General features: G+C 34.6%; 1 protein-coding gene across 1 annotated transcript in view; it reads left to right on the top strand.

The window, feature by feature from the left end:
- Positions 1-22,259, top strand: part of cnir (cornichon-like protein) — a 248,024-nt gene that overhangs the window by 175,532 nt on the left and 50,233 nt on the right. Inside the window, exons 3-4 of the mRNA XM_090375532.1 lie at positions 4,787-4,899; positions 17,380-17,520. Of these exons, the coding sequence (XP_090231658.1) occupies positions 4,787-4,899; positions 17,380-17,520 (254 nt within the window). The remainder of the gene's footprint in view (positions 1-4,786; positions 4,900-17,379; positions 17,521-22,259) is intronic.

Raw genomic sequence — 22,259 nt, 5'->3', positions numbered from 1 at the left:
TCTCACAGCTTATAGAAAACCTCAACTTTATTCCACTCCAAAAGAGCAAACACCAAGCTGGTCTAAACAACACAATTAAGATGATTGTAGTGTTTAGTCTGTGACCATAGACAATCCATCCACCTTGGAAACTTGTCATTAGTTGATCCCCATCCAGTGCTTAGGGCAAGATGCGACTAGGTGAAACCTCAAAGAAATCTCTTACACTGGCTGTTGACACACACGTTTGGGATCTGGACATCGATTATCATAGATGATCGATGTCCAGATCCTGAACATGGACATTGATCATCATAGATATGCAAAGGACCAAAAGTAGAGGAAAAGTGTTGAAATTAAACTGATAATTGTGCAATAGTTTTCATGCGTTCTAAGATTTCTTTGAGGCTGATTGGAACAGTAGGACCATCTGAAAGAAAAAGGTTTTCATAATTGCCCTTTGAGTATTGCTGAATTAAAAGAACAATTCCATGAAAAAACAGTGATTGATAAAAACTTGTTACTTCACATCATGGATGATTTTCAGCACAGACTGGAAAGCTGCATATCAAAATGGAGGAGAGCATTTACCCAACTGAGTTTTTAAATTTAAAATTGCATTCATTTATATTGTGAAAAGTTTTTCAGCAAATTTATATTAATTTGTTCAATTGATATTACAAAATAAAACCTACTAATATGAAGTGCTGCACTCTGTATATTGTGAATAGATTCACATGTTTTTGGTATTGAATAATGAACTCAAGAATACATGTGTATACCTTATTCTGATGAATGTTAGTGGTGGGTGTGAAGAGAATACGTGATCCATTAAACATACACAAATATAGAGTTAAGTTATCATGGAAGTAAACACGACCAGCCTGCTATAGGGATTTGTATGTTTGAGAGGAAGATACCAGAATAAATTAGAGACAGCACTGTATGTCATCCCAGAGAAGAAACAGCTGAAACAAGTTAACATTCAGTTGATCCCCTGTTGTGTGTAAACATCCAGGAAACCTGTCTGTCCTTAGATGACCTATGGATGATTTCTTATGCGATAGACAGGAAACCTGTCTATCGCATAAGAAATCAGCCCATAAGAGTGCACTCATAACCATAGGTGTATTATGTATATAGAGGTTTGTGTTCACAAGGTGATTTACACAGAAGGGGGTAGAAATTATCAGAAAAAACACTGGTTCACATAGAGGGTCACAAGTCTTCAATTCCATCTTCCAATGAAGAAGTTGCAGATCTTGTTCTGTCCCTTAGACGACCTATGGATGACATTATCTGATAATGAGGCGCTTAATTCAGCATATTCATAACTTCCTATTCAGTTTTTTGCCTGCTAACTTAGTGTACATTTCCCACCATCAATTTTGAATTCTTTTAATAAGTTTATATTTGTTATTACATATTGTATTTCATGCAAATTTTGCAGTATATGGATGATACACTAATACGTTTACCTTCTATAATTATTTAGTATTATTTTCCTCATTGAATTCTGATTTTTACTTGCTAAAGATTACTCATATATTTGGAGTATTGAAGTGCCAGATTCAGCTGAAAAAGTGGTATCTCAGTTGATTAGTAAATTTTTATGGAAATATCCAATCATTTAATTTTATATCACTTAACATTGCATTTTCCATGAACATAATCCAGATATCGATGTTTCATCTATATCAGGGATGGCCAACTTAATTTGTGATGCAATCTACTTTTTTTCCTTCAAAATGTGCCGCGATCTACCATCTCAAAAATTTCATTGCACATGGTTAAAAAAGTTAATCAACACATATTGAAAAATGTTTATAAATTTTAAAATTCAATACAATTCAGAATTCTTATTTTAAATTCATACGTATTTAAAATTCTAATTTATGCAAAGTTTGCCTTCATGTCATCTGCCGAGCTTTCAAAATCGGGGATGTATTGTAATAAGGCCAACCATAAAAAGAGTCTTCTGTATGCAAGTCCGTATGAGCACAGCGATTCTTCGTCTTTGTTTGTTTCAAATAAAAAAAAGGCCAATTCACATAGATATGTGGAACCAAAACAGGAATTGAAAAGTTCACTGCATTTTTTTAGGTACTTTTAGGTACATTTGGGTACTTTTCTTGGCAAACATATTTCCAAAACTCTTTTTCTGATCATCTGGCTTTCAGGAAGATATCGTTTCGAAATGTAATAATTTCATTTTCAAGTAATATTTTCTCCATGTGAAAAATTGCAGCGATTTTTTTTTTTTTTTTTTTTTTCTGTAATTTGTTTCGTATCTAAGTCAACATTAAATGGATAAGAAATATATTGAACAATGCCTTCAATTGTTTTAAAATCACTGAATCTGGTTTCAAAATCATCCACAACATTCTCAATTTCAGAAACATATTTCTCACTATTAAATTCAAAAACAGGGTATTTTTGCAAATGATCGTAAATATTTGCAAAATGGTCGAATTTTTTTTCGTTCAGATCCTTAGCCATTGCCAAAAATTGATATTTATCTGCAGAAATACTACTAATCATGTCACCCACATTTTTATTTTTTCCTTGGAATTCCGGGCGCCTCCGTAGCCAGGTGGGAAGGAGCAGCAGTGCGTAGTACACGCTTCTTGATTAGACCGGGGTTCAAGCCCGTCACCACCAAATACGGAGGATGCGGAAAGGTCAAGGGAATGACTACCGCATATTCCCGGAGCAATATGGCCTTAGTTGCTAATGCTCCTAAAAACCAAACAACAAACAACCTTGTAATTCCAAATTCAGATCACTTAATTTACTGGTAAAATCTGCCAAAAAAGCCAGATCACACAGCCACTCCATATCTTGTAGCTGCTGATAATCATTTCCCCTTTGATTAACAAATTTTTTAATCTCATCCAGCAAATTTTGAAATCTCTGTAGAAACTTACTCCGACTCAGCCACCTCACATCGTGTGTAATATCAGATCTGGTTCTTTTCAATCAAGTTGCATTTTGAAAAGTCTCCTTTGAAGAGATTGTCCTCTGATGGAATTCATGATTTCGAAAGTGATGTCCATAACACTTTTAGTATTTAATCTTTTGCTGGCTGACACTTGTTGGTGGATGATACAGTGGTAACTCAAAAAATCTGGAAATTCATCATCCTTTTGGTACAATGCAATGAATCCGTTAAGATGCCCGGTCATTGCTTTAGCTCCATCTGTTGTTACTGATACGAGCTTAAATAGTGGTAATTTAATTTTTTTAATAAAATGTTTGAATGAGTTCATTCTTTTAACAAAACCATACCCAGCAGTTCTTCTCTAGTGACAGAATCATCTAAAACCATACGAATAAAAACGAGCAACTGAGCTGTATCACTGACATCTGTAGATTCATCCAGTTGCAAAGAAAAGGAGACACAATTAGCAATATCAGCACACAATTGTTCACTCACATTTTTACTCATTTTTTCGATGCGTCGCATCACAGTATTTTGAGATAATTGCACATCTTGAAGAGCACTTTCAATTTCATTTTTGTTCTTAAAATTTTCAAAAAGAGAATCTGTTATTTCTAAAAATGCGTCTTTGATAAATTTACCATCAGAAAATGATTTGCATTTTTTTGCAAGAAGATGACTCACTTTAAATGATGCTACAGTTACTGCTTTAGATTGTATATTAGGTGTCATGAAGAAATTTTGTTGCACGAATAATCTGGATTTAAGTTTTTCTAATTTATTTTTTCTAATGTCGGAAAATCTGATTGGCATTAGGCAGAAAATCCGATTGGTATTTACCATGGAGTGTTTTGCAGTTCCTTTCTAAATTTCCTTTTTTGGGTATAGCCACGGAAGCACTGCAAATCAAACAGCAACATTTTTCTTTCACCATTACAAAAAAGTATTCTAGTTCCCTCTCTTGATGAAAATGATACGTTTTACTCTTTTTCATAGTATTCATTTTAAATCAAAAGGTATTAAATTAACATATAAGTACTGTCCAGATATTAAATCAGCAAAAGCAATGCTTACCGATTAAAACACTAAGTTGCGCGAACTGAAAAAATATTCTGTCTGAACAGCTAACGTAGGAAAATTGATGAAGAGGATTCCCGAGTGAGGAAGTTGTTTCCAAAATAACTGGACAAACACACCATTTATTGCTCTGTTTGGTTATATCCTTATAAGAATCAGTTTTGAATGCCTTTGTGATATTTCTCTAAAGCTATTTCTGGAGATCACGACCATAAAACAATAAAAACAATTTGCACTTTCCGGTTTATTGGGCTTTTCTGTTAGTGTAATCTAATTATAAACGGGTAGTAAACTCAATCTTATTGCATTTTCAATAATACCGACAGCTAGAATTCTGTGGTATTTTACATTATTATGGTGAAATGTGTTTCTCCTTCAATGAAATCTTCAATCATGCAAAAAAAAACAAAGTTTCAAAATCTGCTCTTCATTCCCATTTTTGAAGCTTCGTTAAAAAAAAAAATAAATAAATAACATGCAGGTAGCAAAACCTGCTGCATAATATAAAATTTTGGTAGGATACCTGACCGTACAAATTGAGGGATGGATGACTGTATATTTAAAATTCGTCGTGATCGACCGAAATTAAAGCCACGATCAACTGGTAGATCGTGATCGACTTGTTGGCCACCCCTGATCTATACCATCACATTGATAAGGCTAAATATTTTTAAAAACTATATAAGAAAGAATATTTTTAATAAATATATTTCTTTTAATTTATTGAAAACATTCAGTAATGAATGTGGTCATATTTATGAAATTTTTTAACAGTGTTTTCTCTTTTAGTGGGTTGTTCCTGAAATGGTGGCTCATGCAGTGCTTACAGTTTTTCTGTTATTCACATTCCACTGGATCCTTTTCCTAATTAATTTTCCCATGGCATGTTGGCAGATATACAAGTAAGCAAAACTTGCAAGAATTTGGCTTTTTTTTCCCCAGTAGTTTAATTTAAAATTATTTAACTCTTTGAGGGTTTTTCTTTTTTTTTTTTTTTTTTCAGAAAGATAACTTTTATTAAGAAAAAACTTATAAATAAAATGATCAGATAAAGTCATGGCAAAATGTAATTGTGTTTGCAATTCTCTCCATGTATGAAAAGAAGAATTTTATTATATGCGCCTTGTCAATTGATTCTATGCTTGAGGAACTCTGCAAGGCTCTGTCTGAGGAACACTTGAGGAACTCTGGTGGTGGTGGTGGTGGTGGTGGGGGAATTTTTATTAGTGTGGCCAGTCTTAATTGGTAGAGGGAATTTACTTTGCAGGGATGGCATGCATTTGTACAGACGAGTTGGAAGAGTCCTTGTCAGTATCTTTGAAGGAGGTTTAAGGAACCTGCTAGTGGAGAGGGAAGAAAGGTATATGCAATTAGTTAGACTTTCAACAGAGTTTAAGGGTGATATATGTTCAGTTCACAGATGATCGTTCATCAATTAATAATGTGAATGGATGTAATGAAATGTACAATAGGCTAACAACAACATAACAAGATAAGTTTAAACTTTTTATATAGTAATAGTATTAAAGTGGATAAATTTCAGCTACCAGTTAAGTGTGCATATGCTGATATGATAGATAGCATTAACTGAGACTAAGTGTTACCTTAATACAGTGGGATAATGATAAGCTTCATTTTGTAACGTAAAAACATGTATTGGAAGAATTGGCAGAATACGGTAAGATACAGGATGCCATCTTACTGCTGGAATCTAATAAAATCATACCCTGTATTCAAAACAATCTCTGGAAAGCATTGAGTCTGTTTGGTTTAAGAAGGTTACTGGAAAAGATAAGTTGGCAGTAGGAGTCAGTCATAGACTGCATAAGAGTTTCTTGTATGCATCTTTGGGCATGTAAAGTCTGAACTCCTTGTTATGGGAGATTTCAATTTACTACAGTAGAAGCGCTCTTATTTGTAATTGAGTGGCAGTTGTTTGGTTGGTTAATTGAAAAAGTTGGTAAAGGTGAGAATCATAAAAAAATATACATACTTACCTTAAGAATTTTATTTTTACTTAAAACATATATATATATATATATGTGTATATTCATTTACATAAAATCAGTCATTTTCATCTGTTTAGGCAGCGAAATGTGATGTTTTGCAACAGAATTCTTTCTTGCACTGCTGACTGTTGAATCACACTGTTGTTCAATATAAATCTAGGGGTATTTTTTTACAGCTGCATGAGAAATTTTAGGCCCTGGATTTGATTCATTCTCTTCATCTTCATATTTATATCCATCTGTTTCTGCCTCATTCATAATTTTATTTTCCAATAAGTTGGTAACAATTTGTTGGAAAACATTTTTGAATCCATTGTACATCTTCTTACTGTAAATCTTTGGGAACCTTCAATTTGTTTGAAATAAGTTAAACTTAATTATCTTCTCTTAGTTAACTTTCAGTAGGATTGCCAGCTTCCGGCCCAAGTTTTCTCCTAAATTTAGTAAATGTTGAACTTTGGAAATTCATTCGTACTGATGATATATTATTAACACATCTTTGTTGTTAATGACTTAACTGTTTGCAGTCCTTTTTTGTCATGTCTTGCACACCATCGTAAAATTTCTTTTCAAGTCTAGTGTTGCATCAGATGCACCCTTATATTTTGTCAGTTATATGGCTTATTTTCTGCTCTTCTGGTGTAATTATTGAACTGCCTTTTATTTTTACTTCACATGTACAATTTGATGAACTAATTCAATGTTTACGTTCAATTGTTAACATCCGGTGGCCGCTGTTTTTCTTCATTTTTAGTGTTCATTGGATATTTACTCTGTCAGAAATAAGTGTTTAGTCATGGCATTAGAATTACCATTAGTAGAGGCATTTGATGCAAGAAAGAAGCTTACGCAGCATCAGCCAAAAAAAAAAAAACACCACCTCCACTTTACCCCTCTGTTTGTTCAAAATACCTGTCCAGCTGAGCCTTAAACTTATTTAGGCTATCAACTTCCACGACAAGGGATGGAAGTCTGTTCCACCAACCAACAACTTGCTGGCTAAAGGCAAATTTCCGCACGTCTATCCTACATCTGTCTTTTCTCAATTTGAATTTATGCCCTCTCAGGTGAGCATTATTCTTCTGAATAATGCTCACCTGAGATTATTCTGAGTTCACCTGAGATTATTCTTAATTATTCTGAGCAAGAGGAAGAATACCATCAGCATTGAGCATGCTCAAACCATTCAAGGCTTTATACACCTCTATCAGATCACCTCACTGGTGCCTAGTCTCCAGACACTGTAATTTGCAAATCTTAAGCCTTTCTTCGTAAGAGCACCCCTTTGTTCCATTCACTAATCTTGTTGCTCTTCTCTGTATGTTCCAGCAGCTCTACATCCTTCTTGAAATGAGGCCTCCAGACTTGTATACAGTACTCTTGGTGTGGCCTGACCATTGCTTTATACAAGGGAATAATCACCTCCTTATCCCTGCTAGAAAAATTCCTATATATCATTGACAATACACCATGAGCTACTCTTGCAGCCCGTCTGCACTGCTCAGAGAACTTCATATCTGCCTGCACAACCACCCCCAGGTCCCATTCATTCTCTACCACTGTCAGTGTAGTACCACAGAGTTGATACATGCTCTGGGGTCACTGTTTCCCATATGTAGTACTTTACATTTGTCAATGTTAAACTTCATTTGCCACCTCTCAGCCCATCTGCTCACCCTTTCCAGATCCTGTTGCAGCAGCACAGTGTCAGTAGTGTCCTTGACAACCCTGCCAACCTTCGTATCGTCTGCAAACTTGGACATTAAGCTTGATATACCATCATCAATATCATTTATAAATACAGAAAACAATAATGGACCCAACACTGAACCCTGGGGGACTCCACTAATAACATTAGTCCACGATGAGCAGTGTCCATTGATTACTACTCTCTCTTCTCCCCCTCGACCACCCCTTTATCCATAGCAGCAGTTTGCCTCCAATGCCACACTGCTCCAATTTGTGCAGCAGTCTTCCATGTTCAACAGTATCAAAAGCCTTTCTAAGATCCAAGTATATAATATCAAAGTTATTCCCTGCATCCAGTTCTTTTGTGACTGCATCATAGTATCCAATCAAATTGGTCAGGCAAGACTTCCCCTTAACAAAACCATGCTGTGTCTGAGCTATAACTGAAGTCTTGTCCAGATGATCCTGCAGTGCTTCTTTAACCAGTGCCTCCATTAATTTTTCCGGGAACAGAAGTTAAACTCACAGGTCTATAATTACTTGTGTCAGCCTTTGATCCTCCTTTGTGAATTGGGGACACATTTGCACATCTCCAGTCTGTGGGTACCTTCCCTGAGTCCAAGGAAGCTCTCATAATTATGGCTAAGGGTTTGCTTACTTCCTTTGCTGCCTCCTTTAATATAACTGGATAGATCCCATCCACCCCAGGTGCCTTTCTTGTGTTTATCTTCAACAATTTCTCCTTCACTTTACTCTCAGTTATTACAAGATTCTCTAGCTTACTGCCAGAGTTGAATATACCTCTGGCATTCCCCTCGCTGAATAACTCCTCATGTGTGAATGTCGATGCAAAATATTCATTTAGTTTGTTAGCTACCTGAGCAGGATCATCAACATTTGACCCATCGATATCAAGTGGACCAATCTGATTCATCCCCTTCCTTCTAGAGTTTACATAAGTAAAGAACTCTTGGCTGTTTTTCTTTGCATCCCTTGCCAAAGATTTCTCATAATCTGCCTGTGCCTGCCTAACCTCCTTTGTAACTTGGTTACAGATCAACTTGTATCTATCATAGGCTTCTGTGTCACGTGTTAATTTGTATGTATCCCATGCATTTTTCTTCTCTGTCATATGTCTTCATTAGTTCATCTGACATCCATTTAGGCCTAAACCTTGAACAATATTTCTTAGTTGGTATGTAAAGCTTAGTAGCTTCCAAGATAAGTTCTTTGAATGCTTCCCATTTTGAATTTGCTGTTGGTAACATCATCTGTTGGTCCCACTGTATAGAATTTAAATACTGTCTCAGTCCATCGTAGTCGCCTTTACGAATGCAATAACCCTTCCCTTTACCCCTAATGGTAGTTACCTCTTTGAGTAAATCCCACTTCAGCTCACTTTGATCACTGCCACCTAATGGTTCATTTATTTGCAGATTCTTAATGCATGAAGAATCACTACTGAAGCAGATATCATCTTAAAAGATGATATCTGCTCTACAACGTCATCAACCTTTCCCCCTGGCAGACATACCCTGGTCCTGTTCCACCTATCCTTCTTACAAAGCATGTTCCCCGTTTCCCTGACAGTAGAGTCACCAACAACTACTAGTTCCTGTGGGACCAGCGCATTCTGACTTGGGGGTTGCCGCTGTGTTGCATGATGACCAAATGCAAGCTCTGGCATTGATAGAGCTCTGGCAGCTGAGAGCTTGATGGCCCCTCAATTTAGTTACTTCGAGGGCATCAACCCTGTCCTTCAAGCTCTCATATAGGCCCATAACAACGCTGGGTCATTGCCTGATTTCGATACACTCCTTGCATCGCGCACACACACAAAGACATCCCCCATGGCAATATCATGTCCCGTACCTGAATGCTCCACAAACATCATGCAAGCAGTGCATTTTAAAAGGCTGTGATTCAGAAGGCAACTGCCCCCTTCAGTTCTCCTCTGAGCCATAGTACTTCCATTAGCTTGAGCTTTTTGCTTTGCTGCTCTGGTCTGAGTCATGATTTCTATTAATTTCAATAAAATTTCAATTTTGGTTCAAAATTATAACCCTAAACTTGTATCCCAACACAGTTATAATGGTATATATATATTTTTCAATGTCAAGTATTATCTACGAGTTCCCTTTATATAACTTCCGTATCAGTTATGTATTAATTAATTATGTTACGTTTGTAATCTAAGTTGTTATATGTATTTAGTTAAAAGTACAATTTAATTGACAACGAAGTTCAACAAGTTTAATAGATTCTACCAATCAACTGACAATATTATAACCTATACTATACTAACGCTATCTATGACAAAGGCATCAAGTTACGAACGGTAAATCTACGGACACTTAAGTATTAATTAACTTTCAATCTCGCTGTCTCAATTCAGAATAAACTAACGATCCTTACTAGGTCTATAAGCTACTTACAGAAAATAATTTGATGTAAAAAATATTCAATGAAGCGGCTAAATATGGCTAAAAAACTTCTTGTTCAGCGGAGTTGCAACTTGTGACACGTGGATTTGATACCCTTACCGATACTTTTATGCAATTACAAGGCCAAGTAAAGAATAAATACACCAGATTAATCACAAAATCACAAAATAATGCTATACTACTAAATTTAAATCAAAAGATTTAGAAAAACAATAATTTCAAATCAATAAATAAGAAAAATCCATTTAGCTGCTTTGAACACGTCTGGCTTCTACTAGCCTCGTCAGCAGACTTCCATGAACATCTTGTAAAGGCCTTTCTGATGGAGAAATTGTTAGAGAACTTTCCAATTCAGAATTTTATTTACTTTTGTCTGACAGTAAGGATGAGGTTATTTTCGATCCCAACTATGTATCTTGCAGCAGTGGTAATGAAATTGATGACGACCTGTCAACCAATGCTGGTGTGGAAAATTGGAGACCAAGCAAGGTAAATGATATGTCATTCAAACATTTTCCGTTTTCTGTTTTGAAATCTGGATTTCATTTGAGTAATTCAAGTATTCCAAAAACTAAACTTGCATATTTTCAGCTGTTTTTTAACGATTCTTTGTTTGAAGAAATTTTGAATGAGACAGTTAATAATGCCACTGAAACTTTCAAATAAGTTACTTCTTGATTGTTCCATATGTTACAACTGCGTTTCAGTTTCAATAAATGAACTAAAGTCTTTTGTTCATTTATTTGAATTTTCTTGTTTGTGAGACAAACAAGAAAATTCATTTAAGAAGACCATGCAGTATATAGTGACAGAAGGGTTAATGGTGGAAGAAAACAAACCTTTTGGTATTGTGAGACATGTTACAGAAAACCAGGATGCAATCCTGGTTTTCTGTAGTTTACACACTAAAATCATATAAACAACATAATTTAAAAACATCTGAAGTTTTTATTAATCTTTTATCAATCACTTTTATATAATAACTCATGCAAACTCAAAAATAAAAATGTTTGAAATGTTAGTTAGTATTCATTTTTTCATTTTTTGCTAACTGGAACAGGAATACAGCAGAAATAATGCTGGATCACAAACAATTCTTGATATTAACAATTCTACAAAACCTGTATTCTTGTCTTCCATTTTTTTCAAAATTTAAATTAAGAACTTGCACCTATATAATCTCTTTAGACATTTTATAACCCCTTGATTCATAGGCTGGACCTAGGATATTATATTCAGTAGTAAAAGCTTGGCCTTTAAGTTCATCACATTTGGGATGTGCTATCCAAAAAAGAGAATGGCTTTCAGATAAGTTTATTTTCTTCAAGTGTTTCTTTATAGAAGGTACAAACCCTGAAAATAAAATTTCTTTGAATAGTGCAGAGTCCATTCATTCTGATTTTTGTGAATTTTAGTAAACTGGTAAAGATGAACAATTTATAATTTTAAAAGCTCTAGAATAGGTTCTTTTACAATCAACGAAAAAGCAGCAGTTTGTGAGTTTATTTCTGCAAGCCCCTTTCTAATTATTATTTAAAAAAAAACAATGTCTTATGATCTAGACCCTTCATTTACATTGTAAGTTGTTGTATGTTGATAAATTTACAGGTTTAATTAAAAGATTTAATTCAAAAATACTCAATACATGAATACCATGACATTATTTTTAATGGTCAAACCATCCACCACTTGCACTATCAGTCTTTTGTTGTAAGGTTAAGGCCTGTTCTTTGTTTCTGTTTTCACCTCTTTGGTAATTGGAGTTTTGTGTTGTATTTCTTGCATAAAACACAACAATAAGGCATTGTCTACTCGTAATAATGCTCGTAATGACTATTGCATTATACAAGAGGATAATCACCTCCTTATCCCTGCTCGCAAAATTCCTGTATATCATTGACAAGACCCCCATGACCTACTCTGGCACTCTCATAGTTTGTCTGCGCTACTCAGAAAACTTCATATCTCACCTACACAATTACCCCAGGTCTTCTCTCCACTACCCTGAGTGTAACACCACACAGTTGGTACATTTCTCTGGGGTTACTGCTACCCATATCCAGTACTTTGCATTTGTCAATGTTAAACTTCAGTTGCCACTTCTCAGCCCGTCTGCTCAACTTTTCCAGATCCTGTTGCAGCAGCATACCGTCATTACTGTTATTAACAACCCTCCCAATTGTAGCAACTTGACCTTAATGCCATACTGCTCCACTTTGTACAGTAGTCTTCCATGTGCAACAGTATCAAAAGCTTTCCTGAAATCCAGGTATATGATATCAAATTTATTTTTTGCATCCGGTTCCTTTATAGGTGCCTCCATAGCCAGGTGGGAAGAAGCAGCAGTGCGTAGCACAAACTTCCTGATTAGACCGGGGTTCGAGCCTGTCACCACAAAATATGGAGGATGCGGAAAGGTCAGGGAATGACCACCGCATATCCCGGAGCAATATGGCCTTAGTTGCTAATGCTTCTAAAAACCAAATAACAAACAAACCAGTTCCTTTATGACCACATCATAGTATCCAATCAAATTGGTCAGACAAGACGTCCCCTTAACAAACCCAGTGTCTGAATTATTACTGCTATCTTGTCTAGATGATCCTGCAATGATTCTTTAACAAATGACTCCATTATTTTCCCTGGAACAGAAGTCAAATTAACAGATGTGTAATTACTCGTGTCACCCTTTGATCCCCCTTTGTGAATTGGAGATACAAATGCACATCTCCAGTCTGTGGGGACTTCCCCCGAGTCCACGGATACTCTCATAATTTATGGCTAAGGGTTTGCTTATTTCTTTGCCAGCTCCTTTAATATAACTGGATAGATCCCATTCACCCCAGATGCCTTTCTTATGTTTAACTTGAACAATTTATCCTTCACTTTGCTCTCAGTTATTACAAAATAATTTAACTCCCTGTTAAAGTTTGATAAACATCTGGCCCTCTCCTCCTTGAATAACTCCTCATGTGTCAATGTAGATGCAAAATACTCATTTAGTTTGGCAGCTGTCTGAGAATGATCATCTGCAGTCAAACCATTGATATCAAGTGGACCAATCTGATTCATGCCCTTCCTTTTAGAGTTTATATAAGTAAAGAAGTCTTTCCTGTTTTTCTTTGCATCTATTGCCAAAGTTTTTCATAATCTGCCTTCACTTGCTTAATCTTTGTGACATGATTACAGACCAGCTGATATATACCATAAGGTTCTGTTTCGCCTGATAATTTATATGCATCCCATGCATTTTTCTTCTCTGCCATGAGTCTCATTAGTTCATCTGACATCCATTTAGACCTAAACCTAAAACAGTATTTCTTAGTTGGAACAAAAAGCCTAGTAGCTTCCAAGATTACTTCCTTGAATGCTTTCCATTTAGAATTTGCTGTTGGTAACATCCAGTACTTTGCAACCTTTATGAAAGCAAAAACCTTTCCCTTTACCCGTGATGGTAGTTACATCTTTAAGTAAATCCCACATCAGTACGCTGTGATCACTGCTGATAATCAGATCAAGAGTGTTACTCCCTCTGGTTGCCTCTCTAACATGCTGCTGTATAGGGCTCACAGTACTGTTGAAAATCTTAATACCAGTATTTTGGTATTTTTAATTTATAAAATCGGGATACTGGTATTCCAAAAACAAACATTTTTCTCAAAAATTTTGATGAAAGTTAGGTGCAATAAAGTAAGGAAAAAACAAGTAATTACTTGAATTCATGTTTTAAATCAAAGTTTTATTACAATAAATAATCTGATAAAAATTATTAAAAATAGTTATTCTATAAAAAAAATATATATATATATTGATGTATATATCTATTTAATTATTTATTTATTTTAATAAATTTTCACTTAAACCAGTTTGTCGGTTGTTACCATAAATTATATAGTAATTCGCATATATTCTTATGCAAGACTTGTGACTTGGTATTGCTTGTGAATAGACTTGTGTGTGTGTGTGTGTGTGTGTGTGTGTGTGTGTGTGTGTGTGTGTGTGTGTGTGTGTGTGTGTGTGTGTGTGTGTGTGTGTGTGTGTTGAGAGGGAAAAGCAACAAAAAAAAGTACAGCAGGCCCCCATTATAACGTGGTTCGCTTTACGCTGATTCGCTATAACACTGTTCTTATATTTTAACCCGTATCTGACTATAACGCTCTTTTACAGATTGCATTTTTGCATATTTAACGAAATCATTTCATTTGATGGAGTCGATAGCTTGAAAATGAATAGCAAAACAGCATTAAAACGTTTCCCACGCCGACTTGAGAAATTTTTCCACACTCAGTGAAATTTTCTCGCACACTAATTTAATTGCAGTACAGTGACTTATTACGTAGTTCCGAGATCAACATTTTAAAAAATGATCAAGTATATTGCTTGTAATATTTGCGTTATATGCATTTATCCGAAGTCATTATCACTCAGTATAGTATTAGACATCGTGCGTAATGGACAGTTTACTTGAACATTGTATTGTAATTAATGCAACCAACGCAGTTATATTTTCGAATTGTTAATAATGGCCGATAAGAATGAAAAAGCAACTAATGTCTGGGCGCAGGATGAAGACTATAAATGTAAGAATTAAATTAGACGTTTTGAAGCGAATCGATTCCGGTTAACAACAAGCAGATGTGTGCCATAATTTAGGACTTGCAAGTTTAACTGTAAGAACAATTATAAAAAAATAAAGCAGGAAAGATAGCTGTCCCACTGCAAGCAACTAGGGCTAGGCCGGCTATTAGGATTGAAATGGAAAGACTTTAACTAATTTTATTGAAGATAATATCCAATGCAGAATTCAGTTAAGTTAAATATTATTAAAAAAAAAGAGAGAGAGAGAGAGTGCCAATATGATGATCTGGTGATCTGAAGAAAACTCACCTAAAAAAAAAAAAAAAAAAATGTGGAACCATTTAAAACTAGTAAGGGCTGGTTGAATAGATTTCAAATCCAGGGAGAAGCCGCAAGTGCAGATCACGGAGCTGAAACTTTCAAAAATGAACTTGTTAAAATTATTGAAGAGGGGTATTATGTGTTATACTTCTGAACAAGTTTTTAACATAGATGAAGCAGGACTTTTGTGGAAACGAATGCATAAAAGAAGCTTCATATTGAAAGAAGAAAAAAACATGCCAGGTTTCAAAGCGGCGAAGGATCGGTTGACTTTATTGTTGGGTGGTAACACTGCGGGCAATTTAAAATTAATACCCCTTTTAGTTTATTTGGAAGAGAGCCAAAGTTCAACCCAAAATCAACACATTTTTCATGATTAAATTCATCAATTAAATTAAATCAATTTAGATCAATTAAATTCATGATTTTAATTGGAATTTTAAGTTTAATTTTGATACGTAAGTAGTTACCACATAATTATATACGTATGTAATGCAGAATATTTTATATGTGCAAATATTTGAATATTAAATATTTTGACCGACATTTGTGCATCTTTTCACTACCATTTATTATTGATTAGGAAATATCCTATGGCACCGATTTCAATTCACACATACATATGTTACCTTATGGGAATGCGGCGCTCGCTTAGCGCGTATTCACTTAGTGCTCTGTTTTTCCGGAACAAATTAACAGCGTTAAGCGGGGGTCACCTGTATATGGCAATGGAGAATAATAACTATTACATAGTTGTAATTAAACTGAGTGGCTAAGTTTACAGAATGTAAAACTGTGAAGTTTTATGAAGTGTTCTATAAAGTTATAATCTTAGTAATTAAATTATAAGGAGATAACTATGTTTACTTTTCAATTCTGTTAATCACAGAAAAAAGAAAAAGAAAATTCATTTCATTTAAGGAAAAAATCAACATAACACTAATGCATGTGAATGAAGCTTCATAAGATAAACAGTATGATGTTTTCAATAATGTGAACAACCTTCCAATATTAATTGTTTTAGATTATTTATAAAAGTATTAAGTTTAATGTATCATCCTTGAATAAGAAACCATTTAGCAAATGCTCTCTCCAAGTAACTTTAATTTTCATGCTGTATATAAGCAGTATGATTGATTAGATTGCTATTCTCAGTCACATTCCTTCAACCAATAAGGTATGTTTTCTGTAAAATATTGACAGTTTAGCATCCATACTCAGAGTTCATTGTACCATATCTCTGTTGAAAGTTGTGTCAATCCTTGCAAGATACAAACCACAGCAATCATAAAAAAAAAAAAGAGATGGCAGTTCAGTTACGCAACCACTAGACTGACTTGTAAACTACTAGTCACTGTGGTGAACTGTTTGTTTGAGCCTGCAGATATATAATTTCAAATATACAGATAATTACATATAATTATTCTGTTGGAAATGTGTTATACAAGAGAAAAATCAGAGTATTTGATTCAGTTTACCTAAATTTCATTGACTTCTTGATTTCAGGTCAAAAACAAGAAAAACAAGATTATGGAAGCTGAATAAAATTCATTTCTTCTATTGATTTCTAGTTATTATATTGTAGTTATTTTTGTTACTAAAAAGTAACTGCAGTTGCCATAGGCAGCTGCCCTTGCTGTAATGTAGGGCCTGTGACAACTCCCAGCCCAGCTTCTTTTGCATTAATTTAATTGCCTTTTGAAATTAAATTCATGTGGACATTTGCTTCGAATGTCCACATGAACATTTATTCATGATACAGTTATTATACCATTTTTAAAATAAAAAATAGTCTCAAATTAATGTCCAAACATCATTATTCCAAAATTTTTGCCTAGCCTCTACTTTTTCAGAAGACATCATGTATGGATGTCACAGATTATTGTCTAGAGCCTTCAGATTTATAAGTGTATCCATGTTGCTAGAGTAGCATAGGCTTCATCGACCATCCATAAAAAAAAGAAAAAGTAAATAATAATAATTCTCATTTACCAACCTGTGGCATCCATCTATTGTGTAGGAGTACAGTAAATTTCCTGTTAATGATGTGACTACTTATTGTCATATGGTAAATTGTCACTTACTATATTATGTACACCAAAGAGCCTTTCACTGAATTGTCATGTATCTGGTTAGTATTTTGTACCAGTATTTTGAAACACTGCACCATACAGAGACATACATGACTTTGATGGCATCAACTGGACATGTTTTCAGCTGTGGTGGGCAAAATTATATTTTCATATACTTTGATTTTTAAATATGAAAAACTTGTTTGGAAATTTCTGATACATTGTGAATAAATTTTTATATTTAAAACAGTTATTTTCATTATTTTTAGGATAGTTATGGTACCATCTGGAGACTTTGGGGTGTATGACCCAACTGAAATTCACAATCGTGGAAATTTGAAGAAGCATATGAGAGATTCTATGGTTCGACTAGGATTTTATCTGATGTTTTTTTTTATTTATTTATACTGGTAAGTGATATACATAACCATGCATTATTTTTTAAGAACCTTGCTCAGGATTTATAAAAGTACAGCACTATATAATATTAAAGTCTATTTTAATTAATTTTCTCTTGTTTGGGGTGATGTGTAGGCAGTATTCAAGAATTGTCCTAATAAAACGTGAATCATATCATAGTTTGTTAGAGCACAGCTGGAGATAAGTATAAATGTCATCATACAACTATCTTCAGGTAGAATGTAAACTGAATTGAAACTATTAACATTGTACAGCACTGTATAGAGTGCTTCAAAAGTCATAATTTTAAAACTTTTATTTTAAGTGGACTGAAGGGTTTGCCCTGCTTAAAATATTTTTAATACATTTTGTAATAATCTGAGTTTAGTGTCCATTGGGAATTAATTCAAATTTTCCCATTAAGGCAGCACACTAATAGTTATTTTCAAGATGGTTTTTGTAGATACAAAGAAAGCAGATTTTGTTAAAATTTTAAAGGAGTGCTTCTGTATTGACATTTCAATGTTGTTTTTGTGTAGTTGGAAGAACCTCCAATTTTCAGTATTTTGTAACTGGCACGACATTCAAATAGTTGCATTTCTAAGTTCATTATTTCTAATACATTGAAATATTTTCTGTACTTGTGAACAAGTTTGGTGTCTTTCTATTATATTTGTATGATGCTTAAATTTATATTTATTTACATTATTATTATTTTTTATTATAATTACAATACCATATGGTATGGAGTGGCCAGCTGACAAATAGCAAAGTTCTGAGGAGATATGCTTGATATCTGCTTTGTAATTTGCTGATTTTCCTGTATCAGTTCATCAGTCTGCTTTTTTTTTCCACCATTTATTCCTGGACATCTACTTTGTGAACTATCCTTTCTGGAGAACTGTCCCATCTCATTGTTAACTTTTAACTTCACTGTCAGCATACAACACTTTTCTTTGTACATATTCAGGAAACATTAACATCTTTACTGATGGCTTGAACTGAACTCAAAAATTATGAGATTGGGTCAATCTGTACTGGGGAAGACAGACGTTTTTGGGTTTTTATTCTCACTATGGCTGAATTAGTCAACCACTGGAAAAGGTTGCATGACAAAAATATCCGGTTCCACCCCCCCCCACCATCATTCAGAAGAAAATGGTTCTTAAAGTCACGTGGTTTTTCTTTATCCAAATGGATTAAAAACTCTGATGCGCTTATGCATTAACGCAGTTAATATGTTGAAATAAAACACCACTCAACATAAAGTTTAATTTATTGTATGGCAGATTCTCCTGAAATTTGTACAAAAGTGGCCAAATAGAAGAGAAGAATTTTTCAAGATAAGCCAAAATCAGTTTCCATCAACCTACTCTTGCAATTGGTACCAGGAACTTCTGTGGCATGTAGCACTCTATGAAGTCCAGAAAACAGTGACCAATCAACATTGACAAATAAGCCATTGCTGCCATATCAGTTTTCTCATGTTACTGTTCCTTGCCCTTCTTTCCTAGTTTAAAATCCCCTCAAATCTGCTGTTGAAGGCCATGAATATAATCATTCATAGTGTGGTTATTTTATTCCTTCTCCCAACATCTTTATCTGCCAATCTTTTGTAAATTTATTTATTTTATTCATTACTCTTGATTCTCTTCTATTCAGCCTTTCTTTTGCAAATTTCAGAAGCAACATCTATGTCACACACTAGGTTTTTTTTTCCAAAACTTTCAGTTATTTATTTACCTGAATGGGAAGGAATGCTACAGTTCCTATATTATGTTTAAATATATATAAAACCATTATTGACATAAAAAATACTACATAAATTAGGCATAATCCACAAGACAGCTGGAACCATCTTTGAGACTGAGTTGGAGCCATAACAGAAGAGATGTCTGGTATCCTAATGTTGATAAAAATACATAGCCATTAAAATAAACAAAATAATACTATTACAGACATAAACGATATTAAAAATTAATAAGTAAAATAAATTAAATAAAATTACGTACAGCAATTAAACATGATAAGAATAAATATACATGAAATAGAATAAAAGCAGTAAAATAAATGATATACAAGGAAGCTTTCAAAGAGGTATATGGGCCTCTTTTTCAACCGAGACAAGCAACGACAATAGCCATTCTTATACCCCAAAAGTTACATCCGGATGTGTCACAATATGTGCATTAAGCCTGCAGATGGGGGGGGGGGGTGGAATGGAAGAGGAAGAGGAAGAAGCAGGCTAATGTAGGTCAACATTCATTAGAATTTCAATCATCAATATCTGAATGCAATTATAACCAGATGTGTGACAATGTGTGATCAAGCCTGCAGGTTGGGGGGATGGAAAGGAAGGGAAGAGGAAGAAGCAGGCTAATGTAGGTCAACATTCATCAGCCTTTCAATCATCATTCTCTGAATGCAGTACACTCCGACTACTCATTCAATTATCTACCCACTACCTCTCATCATTATGCGGAATAACACCCTCCATAATAGATGTATTTTGTAGAAGAATAAGAAAAATTTACCTCAATATAATATGTAGAACACCTCCATATGCTACTCCTCTCCAGAAATTAAAACAAACATAATATTACTGCAAAATTATTACAGTAAAAAATAAATAATTAAAAAATCAATTGAACACAATTAAAAAGTTTAAAATAAATTTGGAAAAATTATTTTCATTCCTCAATAATGCTATGCAACAGCAGAGCTGCTAAAATTGGCTGGGTGAATAGCCCTCCCCCCCACATGCTCGGAAACACGATCACTTGGCCTGCACTCAGTTTTGCCAATGAAACCTTGCCCACAATCTGGGCAAGCAATACAGCATACCACCATTGAATGATGTAACAATGCAAGGGTTGATTTTATCGTGGGCATAACCGATTGAAATCTTCTACCAGGAAGTTGTACACAGCCAATGTGATAACCTTGTAAAATCTTGGCAAGACAAGTGGAGACACCCGGATGGTAGGCTTTTATTCAGTGGCAATACATGAATCATTGTGCCTAGGACAGGAACCAACTTCATCACATTGAATTAGTATTCTATCCAGAATATGAGGGGTGGGGGTATGTATGTATAGATAAAGGCGGCACTCAGAACATTAGTTCAAACTGCTGCAAGTCATTGTGATGATACAGACTGTGCGGTAAAAAGGCCAGCCATGTGAATTATGTCATGTTTGTGTAGTCATGTTATATTGTTTTGTTGTGCTGGCCTCTTGGCTACCCAGAGGCAGCAGTCTCCTGGACAACTGCCTCTGTGTACTCGTCCACCACCATGGGAAGGTGGGCCAGATGCAGTAGTAGGGTCTCGTATTGTTAGGCCAAGTGTTCAAAATTCACCAAACCTGATCCCCTACCCCACCGCCTGTGACCCAAGCCAGAGAGGGGGGGGGGGGTGAAGAGGAAGATGACAGCCAAAACTTACCTATAATATCTATAAAAATATCTATGACATTATCATGACATATCACAGGGTCCTCAGACATCCTATAGGCTTCCTCAAAAAAAAAAAAAAGAAGATTTAAAATAAATTTACCACACAATCAGTGATGATTCCCTTGACTATTCAAACTGAAGCTTCTGCCCATGTAAAGAACTTCATTTTATAAATTTCACAATTTCATATTGATGGAGTCAATATGAAATTTTTCAATGCATTATTATACTTATTTAACAAACACACACAGGTATACACCGTATACTCTCTCCTTTTCATAATATTCATAGCGTATCTTCTGCTAATTTTATGACTACCGCACTGCATATATCCGTGCAATAGATAAACAAAATAAGTGCCTATATAAAGTGTACAACTCACTGAACATAAAAGTAAAAAATAATAAAATTTTAACACAGAAGACGTTAATTAAACATTATATAAAACCTTTTTTTTGTGTAGGAAAAACATAAAACATCCAATCAGCTACAAAATTTCACTATTTAAATAACCCAAAACATCATATTAATTTAATAAGTAAAACAGTACAAAAGACCCAAAACGTATCTATAAGTAAAACGAAAAAGTGAATCCACCAATGTATTTGAGTTAGTCAGAAACCATCCGTTGCCATTAGCAACTAAAATAGCGAATAGCCTATTCAAAGCTCTTCTCACGAAGACTTCATTTGCAAAAACTTGTAATGCATTCAAAATTTGTTTGTCTTGAACAAACCTCGATTACTGCCCTGTACTAATACTTCCAACACTAACCATTAAGCTTTCTCTAAAATCCCTATATAATATGCAATCATAAAGGATATGTTTCTAATCTTCTAAAAGACTGCATTGACAGAGATCTGTTACAGACAACCGAAATTGGAAAAGTTTTGCATTTAAAGAACCATATTCAGTAGGAAAGTAAAACAAATATTCCATAAGAAGAAAGTAACTTCTTGAAAGAAAGCTCTGGTTACCAAACTTTTGGCAGTCGTGTCCCATCTAGTTGCCAAATATTAATCAGCTCATTGAAACGTCTAGTTTTTTCTTTATTAATATGAGTATTGGTGTTAATAATTATCCCAAAACTTTCTGCTGGTCTCTGTTACGAATACAATAGCAAAGACCTGTAAAAATCACCATCAGGTACCTCGGTATGTCTGCTAGGAGCAAAGGTTGACATTGTAGAGCAAATATCATCTTTTAAGGGCACAAAAGGTGATATTGTTGTACATGTTAGCACTAATGATATTAAGAGTAGGAGACCAGCAGAATTACTTAACAAGTACAGGTC

The sequence above is a fragment of the Mastigoproctus giganteus genome, chromosome 6 (genome assembly GCF_048544385.1).
Source record: "Mastigoproctus giganteus isolate SK-2022 chromosome 6, ASM4854438v1, whole genome shotgun sequence".
Lineage (NCBI taxonomy): Eukaryota > Metazoa > Arthropoda > Arachnida > Uropygi > Thelyphonidae > Mastigoproctus > Mastigoproctus giganteus.
Note: the sequence above shows the minus strand (reverse complement) of the source record. Positions and strands in the feature narration are given on the sequence as shown.